A 15,783-nucleotide genomic window follows, 5' to 3' on the forward strand; every position below is an offset into this window, starting at 1 on the left:
AGACAGGGGCGAGACGTAGCCCAGTGGTAAACCGTTCGCTTGATGCGCTGTCGGTCTAGGATCGATCCCCGTCAGTGGACCCATTGTACTATTCTGTCTGTGGGATGGTCAGGCTCGTACGCAGAAATTTATATGAGGGGTGCGTAATCGACTGCCCAAAGGGCCGAAGTTGCTGGGGGGGCGGGGGGCCGGGGGCATGCCCCTCCGAATTTGAAACGTTTCTTTGCCTCAAAATATGTCAAATATATTTTTTACACATCCACGGACGGACCTCGGCAGACTATGGGGAGGGGGGGGGGAGCGTACGCACCCTTCGCACCCCCCCCCCCCGATGGTGCATATAAAAGATCCCTTGCTGCTAATCGAAAAAAGTAGCCCATGAAGTGGCGACAGCAGGTTTCCTCTCTCAATATCTGTGTGGTCCTTAACCATATGTCTGACGCCATATAACCGAAAATAACATGTGTTGAGTGCGTCGTTAAATAAAACATTTCTTTCTTTTTTCCACAGACAGCTATTATAGATGGGGATAACGACCACGCATCAAGAGAACGCTAATACGAAAAAAAAGACAACTTTACTTTAAAGTACGACAGGGTTGGAGAAGACCCTATATTACTGTGTCTAGACCCACTCCCACCCCCGTTATTTTACACCAGGTGGCAGGTTGACCCTGTATTATTATCAGTTAATATTGTTACTGATGGTAATTAATTTAGTGTTTGCTAACCTTTTCGGTCCTGCGCGTTCAACGGAAACAACATTTGCGCTTGCGCTGCATCGGCCAATCAATAAATGATACTTTACACGGGGGATAGGGGCGAGAGGTCTCCGTTTATGCTTACATAATTGACTTTGTGTCGGCTTGACAACCAGTTTTTTTTGGCTTAAGTTTCTTGTCCGATCACCTGTCAATTTGCTGTTTGTTAATCAGGTAGGTCTGTTTTCATTTTGGAAGCCTTCTGGCGAAATATATTAACGAAACATTCCTAGAGGTAACTTTTATTTATGAAAGTGTTTTGCTCTGGAAATTTACTGCCACAATAATGAATAAATCGGTGCTTCCAGAAAACTTATTTGCCACGGTATTTGATCATTGTTGGATACGTCGGTTCATGTTATTTATATTATTTGTCCGAATTTTATGGGACAGTAAATAATTGCAATCGATGATTTGGAAATTAATAGGCTGGGACGATGCGGGTAATTTGCAAATGGAGGGGTGCAACCGGTGGGGACGGGTGTGGGGAGGGGGGTGTTACCCGTATTCAGCTCTCTCCCTTTCATAATTCTGGACAAAATATTAATTTTAAGTTTCAAAAGATAAAAGAAATAAAAAGTACCTTTTGTCAAATGTATCATATCAAAAAATTACCGTTGGATATGTTTTATTTACTGTGTACGAAGGGTGCGAAAAGTGACTGTCGTCGAACTTAGTGGGTATTTGATGATACTTTATCATTGGATTCTGGAAAGCTGAATGTGGAGGGATGGGGTGGAGTGTATGGGGGGGGGGGGGGGCTGTTATGTGGGGGGCACTGATCTCCAACTCTGAAATACATTTAGATGGGGCCAGGCCCGCCATTTGACTGGTGATTTAAATATGCATTTGAGAAAGATATCCACTTGTTCCCCCCCACCCCATTATATGTATGTTTGTGGAAAGAGGGAACCTCACCCTAACCCAAAAACTAACCATACGCCTAAAACTAATTCTATATCTACATTGTAACTCTAACCCTAACCCAGAAACCAATAGGGTGATATTTTACCTTCTGAGATTTGTATTCATTACAAAAAGAACATGCCGTAATATTAATTTGGTTTACAGTAAGCAAAATATTAACTAACAAAGAATTACACACATTTAAAAAAACAACTCTAACTCTATTATCATTTCCAGGTAATAGAAAGTGTGGTTCTTTTTATTTCCGAATTTTTTTACATTACTCTATATATAGCTGGTATTCACAACTTGTGACACCATATGTTTCAACTGTTTCTCAACTGAAATAGTGCAACAAAAAGTAAAGTAAAGTTTGTTTTATTTAACGACGCCGCTAGAGCACATTGATTTTTTTAATCTTATCATCGGCTATTGGACGTCAAACATATGGTCATTCTGACACTGTTTTTAGAGGAAACCCGCTGTCGCCACATAGGCTACTCTTTTTTACGACAGGCAGCAAGGGATCTTTTATTTGCGCTTCCCACAGGCAGGATAGCACAAACCATGGCCTTTGTTGAACCAGTTATGGATCACTGGTCGGTGCAAGTGGTTTACACCTACCCATTGAGCCTTGCGGAGCACTCACTCAGGGTTTGGAGTCGGTATCTGGATTAAAAATCCCATGCCTCGACTGGGATCCGAACCCAGTACCTACCAGCCTGTAGACCGATGGCCTGCCACGACGCCACCGAGGCCGGTAGTGCAACAAATGGACACACAAACCAAACCTGTATAACCTTTCGCACTCACTAAATCCCAATTGAAATACTTGCATTATTATTAACAAAATAAATCTTCCAATGACAACCTTTCAAAACTTTCCCCACTATTTTACATTTGCTAAATAGAGGGAAGCAACTTGAGATAAATTATTGACTTAATGTGTAAGCAGCTTTCCCTGCACATTAAGAAGAAAGAGTATTGACTTAATGTATGCCCTGCACTACATTTTCAGGCGACAAGATGGCTTCCGGAATAGCAGAACACCACGAAGCCCTGCGTCGGCAGAACATGTTGAACCGACGTGCGTACATAACGAAACAGCTGATGGAGAAGTACGGGGACGACTATGTGCCGGACTATCAGGTGGTGTACCCACGCAACACGTACACCGAGGAACAGCAGTCCGATCCAAAGATGACTATCAGAAAGATGGGCAGTCCACCGGGAATGTCTGATTACAAGGCACCAATCACTGACAAGTATGTAGTGATCATTAGTCGAGGGGTGGCTGGTAATTTAAAGCACTGGCCTGATACGTGGTCAGTCTAGGATCGATCCCCGCCGGTGGCCTCTTGGGTTATTTCTCGTTCTAACCAGTACACCACGACTGGTGTATCAAAGGCCATGGTATGTGCTATCCTGTGATCTACTCTGGGTCAGACCACTGGTTATGCCAGAGACCGGACCTAGGGTGGACATGCCTAAACCTAGTGAATGTGGGCATGGATTTCTTTTTGTTGTCGTTAAACTTTCCTGTTTTAATTTCGATAACTACGCGTTACTGGGAAAGGGGCGGGACATAGTCCAGTGGTACGGCATTCGTTTGATGTACGGTTGGTCTGGGATCGATCCCTTTCGGTGGGCCCCTTTGGCTCTTTCTCGTTCCAGGCAGTGCACCATCACTAGTATATCAAAATCAGTGGTCTGTGCTCTCCTGTGTGTGGGATAGTGCATATAAAAGATCTCTTTCTACTAATGGAAAAAGGTAGCAGGTTTTCTCTTTAAGATTCTCGTTTCAGCACCACAACTGGTATATCAAAGGCAGTGGTATGTGCTATGCTGTCTGTGGGATGGTGCATATAAAAGATCCCTTTTCTACTAATGGAAAATAAATCTGTGTTTTCTCTCTAAGACTATGTCACAATTACCAAATTTTTGACATCCAATAGCCAATGATTAATAAATCAATGTGCTCTAGTGGTGTCATTAAACAAAACAAACTTCTTCCTCTCTAAAATGTAAACATTTACCAAATGTTTGACATCCAGTAGCCGGTTATAAAATAATTAGTGATGTCATTAAAGAAAACAAACTTTTATCATTAATAATATTCCAATGATTGATAACAGGGTGCAAATTTGGCAGTATTCCCCGGGTTTGAATTGCACCACGACAACAAAAGCAAGTGCCGTCATTGCCTTTCTTACTTGCCGTTATATATACGGAAAATCAGACATTGACATGTCTGGTTTGTCACAGTACCTTTCCAATATAATCCATGTTGTTTGTTTGTAAGAACTAGTAGAATTATCATCGTTAATGATAAATAGAGGTTATTACCAGATATTCAAATGATGTAAGAATATGTGGCGCAGTGTATTTTTGAATGGAAGTGACGTCAAACTCGAATGACGTCATTTTGGATGTCCTTACATCAAAATAAAGTTATGCCTAACATTTTTTTCTTCTTCTGAACGCTGGACAGCTTTCAGTGTCAAATTGCCATTGAAATGTTTTTATTTGATGACTATGAATGCATACGTCAATCATGGAGTGTCAACCCAAGTATGTTTGCTTAAATGTCAATAAACCTAGTGCTGAGACCTCGACTAATTTACATCTAATTTGCAAAGTTATCAAATTCTTAAAGTATGTGATCTGAAAAATATCACATACTGTGATAGCACTGAAAATGTAAGATATTATATGATAAAAGGCATTATTATATACCATTTAGTGAAATATCTTAAAATATCAGTAAAATAGGTGTTATCAGTCACTCAATGACGATAACACATTTTAGAGTGAAAATTTCACTCTAAAATGTTTTATCGTCACTGTAGAAAGTGTTATCTTCACTGTAAGAAAGCCAGAACTAATTTGCTGCTGGCATTTTAAAAATAAAGGTAAATTGGCAAAAGTTTTATAATAAATAGAAAATTTTGTGTTGTTTGTCAAATATGATTTATATCTCATGTCAAATATGATTTATATCTCATCTCGTGAAGTTTGCAATTATATCACACTTATCGCGCAAGCGTGACTCGTGAGATATGATTGCAAACTTTACTTGATGAGATATAAATCATATTTGACAAAAAACATGAAATATTCTCTATTTCATATGGAATAAAATGTATAAGCTAGAGCCCCAGGCTTCGAGGTGAACTTATTTTTGCCTAAGAAAACTTGATAGAAAGTAAGTTGCCTTAAGGAAACATTTGCTTGGTGCGCTAGTTATTTCTTTTATTAAAGGGACATACCCTAGTTTTTAAACACTAACGCATATTTTTGACTATATAACCGTTTTTCATAACTTAAATCATACTTTACTTAGATTTTATTGTTTAGATGATCAATTCCGTATATTCGAAGTGTTATTGGTCATTCTTATGTTTTTAATATCACAAAATGCATTTCTCATATTTTTTAAAATGCACGTGCCTCTGAGAAAACACTTATGGAGTTAAGTTTTAGTCTATTTTTAGAGAGTATTTCACCATTTCAAAGTCACAAACTTATGATTCATTCTATTGTAACTTTATCAAAATGTGTTATAGGTTTGTAGATTAACTAAACTTAGTGTTAATTTTCACGGGTTGAAGCTAGGGTATGTCCCTTTAACTAAACTTAGTGTTAATTTTCACGGGTTGAAGCTAGGGTATGTCCCTTTAACTAAACTTAGTGTTAATTTTCACGGGTTGAAGCTAGGGTATGTCCCTTTAACTAAACTTAGTGTTAATTTTCACGGGTTGAAGCTAGGGTATGTCCCTTTAACTAAACTTAGTGTTAATTTTCACGGGTTGAAGCTAGGGTATGTCCCTTTAAATCGAGGGCAACACTTGCTGTGCTCCCCAAAATTAATATTTGACCTCAGGATTCTGTGCTTCTGTGAATCTCAAAATATCTTGATATTAAATAATTTTGAATCCTAAAAAAAAAAATAATACAATTCCTAGATTATAATCGAAATAGATTGGTTGGGCTCTGCCAGTCAGGGAACATTTTGGTTTCAAATTGTTTTGATAGTTAGTGATATTATTAGTCCTCTACCGGTCCAACCAGAAGGGACTATAGGTTTCATGTCCGTCCGCCTGTCTGTTTTCCGTCTGTTTTTTTTTTATATATTGTTTTTAGAATGCCTTGAGATATTGAGCTATAATTTTGTTTATAGCTTTATCATGTATTGTTACAGATCAAGTTTGGCTTTCATGGTGATTTAACCATTTTTCACAGTTATGGCCCTTGAACTTAGGAGATATAAAAATTTGTTTTCCAGAAAGCCTTTAGCTATTGAGCTGATAATTTGTGTAGTGGGGCTACCATAATCTAGCCCGACATTGGATATCACTAGCCATGGGAGTGGGGCTACCATAATCTAGCCCGACATTGGATATCACTAGCCATGGGTAGTGGGGCTACCATAATCCAGCCCGACATTGGATATCACTAGCCATGGGAGTGGGGCTACCATAATCTAGCCCGACATTGGATATCACTAGCCATGGGAGTGGGGCTACCATAATCTAGCCCGACATTGGATATCACTAGCCATGGGAGTGGGGCTACCATAATCTAGCCCGACATTGGATATCACTAGCCATGGGTAGTGGGGCTACCATAATCTAGCCCGACATTGGATATCACTAGCCATGGGAGTGGGGCTACCATAATCTAGCCCGACATTGGATATCACTAGCCATGGGAGTGGGGCTACCATAATCTAGCCCGACATTGGATATCGCTAGCCATGGGAGTGGGGCTACCATAATCTAGCCCGACATTGGATATCGCTAGCCATGGGAGTGGGGGCTACCATAATCTAGCCCGACATTGGATATCACTAGCCATGGGAGTGGGGCTACCATAATCTAGCCCGACATTGGATATCACTAGCCATGGGTAGTGGGGCTACCATAATCCAGCCCGACATTGGATATCACTAGCCATGGGAGTGGGGCTACCATAATCTAGCCCGACATTGGATATCACTAGCCATGGGAGTGGGGCTACCATAATCTAGCCCGACATTGGATATCACTAGCCATGGGAGTGGGGCTACCATAATCTAGCCCGACATTGGATATCACTAGCCATGGGTAGTGGGGCTACCATAATCTAGCCCGACATTGGATATCACTAGCCATGGGAGTGGGGCTACCATAATCTAGCCCGACATTGGATATCACTAGCCATGGGAGTGGGGCTACCATAATCTAGCCCGACATTGGATATCACTAGCCATGGGAGTGGGGCTACCATAATCTAGCCCGACATTGGATATCACTAGCCATGGGAGTGGGGCTACCATAATCTAGCCCGACATTGGATATCACTAGCCATGGGAGTGGGGGCTACCATAATCTAGCCCGACATTGGATATCACTAGCCATGGGAGTGGGGCTACCATAATCTAGCCCAACATTGGATATCACTAGCCATGGGAGTGGGGCTACCATAATCTAGCCCGACATTGAATAACACTAGCCATGGGAGTGGGGCTACCATAATCCAGCCCAACATTGAATATCACTAGCCATGGGTAGTGGGGCTACCATAATCTAGAAACCCTGGATCGATTGCTCTCAATTGACTCCTTGACCCCTCATCCCAACCTGTTCCCCCATGACTGATATACTAAATGTTGAACATCTGATAGCCGATTTTAATTAATCAATTGGCTCTAGTGATATTGTTAAACAAAACAAACTTTAGAACTTGCTGGTTTGATTCTGCCCCCCCCCCAAAAAATTTACAGCACTGATTTCGACTGAACCAAGTGTTTGTGTTACATTAATGGCTTTAAGTGATTAATATCACTTCATAACTACAGGAAGACGCTAATCCACTACACAGAGACAACAAAATATCATGCCACACTCAAAGGGATCGGTTTTGTTATCATCCAAAGTGTTCTTTTTGCTGTGGGATTTATTGCCAATAAGCTAACAAAAAAGAGATCAAACTCACGAAATGATTATTGAGCCGTGCTGTTCTTGTGTACAGGTGATCGAGATTGTATTGGCACCACTCGGTGTTCTGTGGCGGGAATGAGACTGGCACAATAGACTGGTGCTGGTGTTGTATGTATTGATTAACTGTTACAGTTATCGAGGCCTGCCACACAACGAGACAGTCGGTTGAGGATTAATGGCATGTATTACTACAGCTACTAAAATAAGTCGGTGGAGCGTGTCTGGGGTTAAACGTTTTTAATACAGACACTTGCTTATTGACGTAAAAGTCTCCTGTTGAGCACTGCGTTGGGAGCACACTTGGTGATAGACCTTTTGTAAAGATGTTAATTTATTGCATGATAAGGGTGCAGCAATACGTTCAAAACTATATTGCGGTAGAGTGAACTCTTATTGCAATATAATTTATATTTAATATTTATGAACATTTCTTTGTCAAATGAAGGCAGAAGGAATAAACATTTGAATAAAGTAAACTTTGTTGTATTTATTGCATGATGTGGGTGCAACAATACATTCAAAACTATATTGCAGTAGAGTGAACTCTTATTGCAATATAATTTATATTTAATATTTATGAACATTTCTTTGTCAAATGAAGGCAGAAGGAATAAACATTTGAATAGAGTAAACTTTGTTTATTAGTAACAGTTGACAATGCTAAACCGTTTAAGAAAATGGATAATATCTATGTAAGAAGATGGTCTTGAACAGTGATAGAAATAAGTAGAATTTTCACTAGTCCACTGGACAAATACATCTAGAAATCTACTTGTCTGCCAATATTTTCACTAGTCCACCGGACAAATACATCTAGAAGTCTACTTGTCTGCCAATATTTCCACTTGTCCACCGGACAAATACATCTAGAAATCTACTTGTCCGCCAATATTTTCACTAGTCCACCGGACAAATACATCTAGAAGTCTACTTGTCTGCCAATATTTCCACTTGTCCACTGGACAAATACATCTAGAAATCTACTTGTCTGCCAATATTTCCACTTGTCCACCGGACAAATACATCTAGAAATCTACTTGTCTGCCAATATTTTCACTTGTCCACCGGACAAATACATCTAGAAATCTACTTGTCCGCCAATATTTTCACTAGTCCACCGGACAAATACATCTAGAAGTCTACTTGTCTGCCAATATTTTTACTAGTCCACCGGACAAATACATCTAGAAATATACTTGTCCGCCAATATTTTCACTAGTCCACCGGACAAATACATCTAGAAATCTACTTGTCCGCCAATATTTTCACTAGTCCACCGGACAAATACATCTAGAAATCTACTTGTCTGCCAATATTTTCACTAGTCCACCGGACAAATACATCTAGAAATCTACTTGTCCGACAATGTTTTCACTGCACTGAAAATTTTTACTTGTCCACTGGACAACCACCGAGCACATTTTGCTTGTCCGAATAGATTTTCACTTGTCGGGACAAACGTACAAGTCTTTATTTCGAACACTGTTGAATGAATACTAGTCAAAAAAAATATATATTGCTGGTCTTTGGTCAGCACGAGTGTCAATTTTAACTCTGTGTAACATTTTTTTTTTTTTTTTTAAATTTCCCAAGGTAGTTACAACAGCACCATCCATACCAGAAACAAGCATTCTGAGAGTACGGCTAAGTTCAAAGGCCTTAACTCTGTCAAAAATGGGTAAATTGTCATGGAAATCAAATTTGGTCTGTAACAATACAAAATTTTACCTCTGTATCTTGAATCACTTTGAAAAAAGGTTCTGGAAAACTATATCTGGAACAGATATATGTAGACAGACAGAATGATGGAGAAAAAACCTATAGTCCCCTCCGGTTGGACTGGTATAGGGGACTAAGAATGCCGCACTGTCTCAAATAATAATAATAAAACAGGTTCTTTTATTCTCAATGAGTAACATGGCTTCTTTTTAAAACATTTGGGGTCATAGAAGTTGCCTTACAGGGAACAAGTTTCAGAGATCGCTACACAATTTTAAAACGTTAAACAGTAATTGCTAATCAATTTTTAATTGACTAGAAAGATCGCCAATGAAGATTTTGATAACAAAATGTTCCCTGCCTTATGTATTTGGAAAATATGAAGGAAAGCATTTAGAGTACCAAGGGAAATGATGAGGGGGCAACATGGAAGATGGATGAGGACAGAAGAAAAAAAAAAATATTCACACCTTGTCTGTACCATCCATATTTTTCAAACCCCACAAACCCCCCCCCCCCCCCCACACACACACACACACCCCCCCCCCCCCCCCAAAGAAACAACCAACCAAACAAAATGAAAAACTAAAGAAACAAAAAAACCCAAAACAAACAAAAAACCAAAACAAAATCACGGCCACAGTAATTCTGGAACTTCGATCTGACTAGAGCTTAAATATTAATAAAGTTAAAATTCCTATAAAACCATATTATCACATTTGAACCCCACACCAACTTAAAGAACATAAAAAAAATTAAAAAAATAATACAAATTGTGTACGTAAATAAAAAAGTATCTTTCCAAATTCCAGTCAAACTGCATAGGTTAAATATTGTTTTTTGATACAGGTATCGCATACAGCTTGCTGTTCCACCTTGTCTCCATGTACTACATTATCTGTTGTGCCTCGGTGGTGTCGTGGTTACGTCATCAGGCCTTAAAGCTGGTAGGTACAGGGTTCGCAGCCCGGTACCGGCTCCCCACCCAGAGCGAGTTTTAACAACTCAATGGATAGGTGTAAGACCACTGCACCTCTTCTCTCTCACTAACCCAACTATTAACTCAAATTGACCCTCTGTCCTGGACAGATAGCCCAGATAGCTGAGGTGTGTGCCCAGAACAGCATGCTTGAACCTTAATTGGATATAAGCATGGAAATAAGTTGAAATGGAAATGAAATGGAAAAATAGAAACCTTGGCTGTTGTAGCATTTTGTCTTCACCCCTATATTAAAAATGAAATTTAATCCATATAATTTGATGGTAATTTGTTATAGCTTAGCTTAGTAACTGGTTAAATGTGTCCATATACCACTAGGGTTTCGAACACGCCTATCCCGAGTCCCGCCTCCGATAGGATCGGGGGTCTGACTCGGGACAGGGACAAATTTGTTATAAAACAACTTCTTTATTTACATATATACTGTTATTATTATTATTTCTTTTTTAAATGTTAAGAGAGTTGGTATGGGTTTAGAATTTAATAATATATTTTAATAGGAATTTTTATTTTATTCATTAAATGATATTCCCTAGGGAAAGATCACGTTTCTTTCCCCACTTCTCTCTGCCCATATGGGTAATAATTTGCTTTATTCTTGTAGAGATTGGCTTGTGGATTTATCTCCCTTGATCTACAATAAATTAAACCAAAGTGATACTGTTTGCATCAAATGGGAACTATTATATATCTGGGTGATCCTTAGCCATATGTCTAATGCCATATAACCCTAAATAAAATGTGTTGAGTGCGTTGTTAAATAAAACATTTCCTTCCTTCAAATGGGAACCAATGAATTGGTATATCCTGTATAACCATAAACTAAATAATGCTAAAACTAATATAATATCATTTAATGAATAAAATAAAAATTCCTATTAAAATATATTATTAAATTCTAAACCCATACCAACTCTCTTAACATTTAAAAAAGAAATAATAATAATAACAGTATATATACGAAACAAATGTCAGGATTTTTGTATTGCCCGAGCGATATTATTATTTGTATATATTTTTTTAATGAATACCGTAACAAGGACCGTCTCAAAATGTTTCAACCACAACTAGAAGGAGATGACGAAATGACGTCACATTTCACATGCATAGTCTAAGCTAAGATTGGGGAAGCGACGTTATGTTATGACGTCGTCACTTCCAAAAATTATGTTATTACATGTGTGCTTTGTATGATTTTTATTAACTCGGTTATGTTGAACCATGTGGATATAAAACCATAAATAAATTGTGTTGAGTGCATTGTTAAATAAAACATATTTTTCTCTTTTTTCTTCTTTAAGGTTTTAAAAGACAACATTACTACTTTAATATATTTTTTCCCCATTTCAGACTGCGTCGTGACCAAGTTAGAGAACAGGAAATGGCCGAATATACAGCAAAGCTGCCTGATCGCTTTAGGGTAATGTAATATATTGTACTCATCTTATACCAGATGTCAAAGGCCATGTATGTGCTATTCTGTCTGTGGGACGGTGCATATAAAAGATCCCTTGCTATTAATGTAAAAATGTGGCGTGTTTCCTCTCTATGACTGTCAAAATATCCATATGTTTGACATCCAATAGCTGATGACAGTGTGCTCTAATGGTGTCGTTAAACAAAACAAACTTTTTTTGGTTGTCATTTCTGTAGTGCTCTGCATAAGAGGTACAGGAAATTACTACTGACTAACACAATTGGCTAGCTTCCACTGGTTTGACTGTCAAAACAAATGCCAACTGCTATTGTTTAATTGAGCTGAAACTAAAATAAATTGTCTTGCAGTGTGATCATTAAAAGTTGCATTTGCTTAAACACATTAATAAAAATACACATTTTAATGTGTACCTGTTCCAACGGAATAATATCATGACAAATTTTTTTCATGATTTACAGTATTCAAAATAGAATATATTTGAAGATCAGACAGGGCACCTTTGTTTCTTTCCATCCACAGTGTCCGAGTTTCTGGACACAACAGCAAATAAGCAGGCCAACCACTTGCTGTCATTGCCGTGGTAAACTTTGAACCCTGTTGAAATGTACCTTTCCATTTCTTAGAGGCAGGTTTTCTGCCAGAAAAGAATTTGAGGCTATGCAGGGCTTCTAGAATTTTTAGAAAATCCACTAGCCATGGGATCTGTGATTTAAAAAATGTACTAGCCATGATTAAAAATTCACTAGCCCTGCTTTACTTTAAGTTAATACAATTTTACTAAATAATAATAATAATCAGATATGTCACTTAAAGGGAGAGATAGAGCTTAAAAACACTAGCATTGGGGTGGGGGGCAGAATATTCATATTTACAAAATCAGCTTAACTGCAACATTTGACTTCTTTTTTTTACTAGCTGTCGGGCATGGCAATAGTAGTTAGTTACTAGCCTGGAATTGAATATCACTTGCCATGGGAGTGGGGCTACCACAATCTTGAAGCCCTGGGCTAGGAAGAAGAATATAACAGATCACAAGTATCCTTATTTGGTGGTTATGGGTTAGAAATCTCTTGAAAATGGGACACTGAATTTCATGTACTTGAACAAATGTTAAACAGCAGTTTGCTTTCTTTCTATAAATTTTCTAAATGTATCCATTAATTTCTGAGATTTTAGGGTATATAAATTTACCCTTTCTTCCGTCTGGCAGAAACCCTGAGGGGGAACATTCCACGGCCTGGTATTGGCAATAAATTTTCTGGGGGGTGGGGGATGTAGCCCAGTGAGCCTAGTGGTAAAGCTCACCTGATGCGCGGTCGGTCTGGGATCGATCCCCATCGGTGGACCCATTTTGGACTATTTGTCATTCCAGCCAGTGCATCATGACTGGTATATGAAAGATTGTGGTATGTGCTCTCCTGTCTGGTATGGTGCGCATGCAGCATATAAAAGATCCCTTGCTACTAATGGAAAAATGTAGTAGGTTTTCTCTCCAAGTCTAGACTATATGTGAAAATTACTAAATGTTTGACACACAATAACTGATGATTAATAAATCATTGAGCTCTAGTGTTGTTGTTAAACAAAACTAACTTTTTTAATCAACTTTTTTTGAAGCCGTTGAAATGTATTCTTTTTTGTTACTTCCAATGATCCAAGTTTTGTTCATTTTTATTTGTTTTAAAAGTATGTACTTGCAATTTTTAAGCCCTCGCTCTAGTGTGTGAAACTGTTGATAGTGGTGAGCTACTCCTCTCCTTGGAACCACTCTGTCAAGAGTTGTTGTCTGTTAACATATTTTTAGATGTAGATATTTAAAATGAGACTTTCTTTTTTACAGTCAATAAACTACGTTCAACAGTGGTGAAAGGCATTCGCTATGGACACTAGAAGAAACTGGCCGTGAAGTTTTACCCAAACTGGCTGTGAAGTTTTACCCAAACTGGCTGTGAAGTTTTACACAAACTGGCTTTGAACTTTTTTACACAAACTAGCTGTGAAGTTTTATTTTTAAAAAAACTGGCTGCAAAATTTTACAGAAACTAGCTGTGTACTTTTACGCCTGTGAAGTTTTAAAAAAATTGGTTGCGAGGTTTTGCAGAAATCAATTAGATTTTGCTTACACACCTTAGTTGTATGTTCTACCAGAGTATGAAACTTGTTAAAGTCAACAGAAAGTTTAAACAAGTTACAAATAAGTAACAGTTGACTACATGAACACATTTTAAAATGGTTGTAGGTAACAAATTTGTACGTCCGAGCCCTGTATGTGTTTTTTTTATGTCGACAAGGTTTTGTTATTAGTATTATTTAAGATTGTTGAGCAGTGTGATTAATAAGTCTGATTTGGAAGGAATGTGTTCTAGTTCTTTCTCAGGTTTTTTTTTTACTTGACGGCCAGTAAATACCCAATGTTGTTAGTTATTAATCGCAAAGACTTGCATTTTAATTAGCAGGCTCACTTCACAGGGAACGTTTTGTTCAGTACTGCATCGCGATTTGCTATGCAAATTTAACGATATTGCTACATATTATGTTAAATAATAGTTGCTAATCAAATTTTTTAAAACAAAATATTCCGTTTCACAATCTGACAATATCTGTGTCATTAAATATCAGTATTATTTTAATATATCATGTTTGCATATCTGTGATACAGTGTATATAGTATTATATATTTATATTGTTGTAGTGTAATTTTCAAGCAATTTGTTTGTTTTTCGTGTGTTTTTTTTGTTTGTTTCATTGTTTGCTTTATTTAAAAAAAAGTGTTTTGTAGTTCACTATATATTTATGTTTTATGTATTTAATCACAATTTCATCATGGACAAATTTCAAAATGGTGGTGGTTGTTTGTTTTTTTTTGCCATCAGCATCGGTTAATTAAATTCGATTGGCAAAAGATTTGATACAGTTTAATAAGCTATGATGGACCAAAACACGTGTTTGCATAAAGTATTGCATGTATATTCCCTATTAAACAAGGAAAGTTTGTTCCTGTAGTACCAGTACAGGTTTTGCACTGTTCAAGGATAAATACCAACGACCCAATTCTTGTTTCAGCAAAACATGGCTATAACTAACTGAGTTCATGTTAGAAATAACAAAAGTACTGGCCAATTTCTCTTGAAAAAACCTCGAAAGGGCATACATTTTTGTGTTCTGGAGTCGATTCACACCAGGAAAAATAATTTATTTCCCAGGGAACTTCTGGAACTTCTGGAATTCTTACTGATGATGATGATGATGATGATGATGATGGTTTATTTGTATGTTTTGTTTCTTGTTTGCAGATGTTTTGGTTATGTATTTTACCTCTGGGTTTTTAATCAACGTTTTAATTAACCAATTTTATGTCTTTCTAAAATATGTTAATATTTTAGTTTGCCATTTTAATCAGAACACTAGTAGTTTTTCTGTCTTTGTTTTGTTATGAATTTCTTGTTCTGTGCATTTCACTATTTTTGTGTGTCAAGAAATCAAAATTTATATGTCAATGTTTTCACTGTTTTAAAGTCTGAAATAAATGCGCTTTTTTTTTCATCGAAGTTTTATTTATAGTTTTATTTTGAGATTTCACACCAACCACTATTTACAACAGTAAAACGGTTTAGAAATGTCAGTACAGTGCTATCTTCATACAGTGACAGTATTAAAGTTTTATTTATAGTTTTACTTTGAGATTTCACACCAACCACTATTTACAACAGTAAAACGGTTTAGAAATGTCAGTACAGTGCTATCTTCATACAGTGACAGTATTAAAGTTTTATTTATAGTTTTACTTTGAGATTTCACACCAACCACTATTTACAACAGTAAAACGGTTTAGAAATGTCAGTACAGTGCTATCTTCATACAGTGACAGTATTAAAGTTTTATTTATAGTTTTACTTTGAGATTTCACACCAACCACTATTTACAACAGTAAAATGGTTGATAAATGTCAGTACAGTGCTATCTTCATACAGTGACAGTA

General features: G+C 37.5%; 1 protein-coding gene across 1 annotated transcript; it reads left to right on the forward strand.

Annotated features, from left to right (window-relative positions):
* The first annotated feature begins 782 nt into the window (after positions 1-782).
* LOC121387557 lies at positions 783-15,345 on the forward strand. Its single transcript, XM_041518712.1, has 4 exons — positions 783-934; positions 2,685-2,931; positions 11,717-11,786; positions 13,645-15,345. Exons 2-4 carry the CDS (start codon positions 2,693-2,695, stop codon positions 13,669-13,671), a joined length of 336 nt encoding a protein of 111 aa, XP_041374646.1. The 5' UTR covers positions 783-934; positions 2,685-2,692; the 3' UTR covers positions 13,672-15,345.
* The last annotated feature ends 438 nt before the right edge of the window (positions 15,346-15,783 follow it).

The sequence above is a fragment of the Gigantopelta aegis genome, chromosome 13 (assembly GCF_016097555.1).
Source record: "Gigantopelta aegis isolate Gae_Host chromosome 13, Gae_host_genome, whole genome shotgun sequence".
NCBI classification, from domain to species: domain Eukaryota; kingdom Metazoa; phylum Mollusca; class Gastropoda; order Neomphalida; family Peltospiridae; genus Gigantopelta; species Gigantopelta aegis.

What these genes read in the sequence shown, in the direction of transcription:
- LOC121387557 (XM_041518712.1), top strand. Translation starts at nt 2,693, where the DNA reads ATGGCTTCCGGAATAGCAGAACACCACGAAGCCCTGCGTCGGCAGAAC. An exon ending in AAGGCACCAATCACTGACAA is followed by an intron (nt 2,932 to 11,716) that starts GTATGTAGTGAT and finishes TCCCCATTTCAG; the next exon opens with ACTGCGTCGTGACCAAGTTA. An exon ending in AGCTGCCTGATCGCTTTAGG is followed by an intron (nt 11,787 to 13,644) that starts GTAATGTAATAT and finishes TCTTTTTTACAG; the next exon opens with TCAATAAACTACGTTCAACA.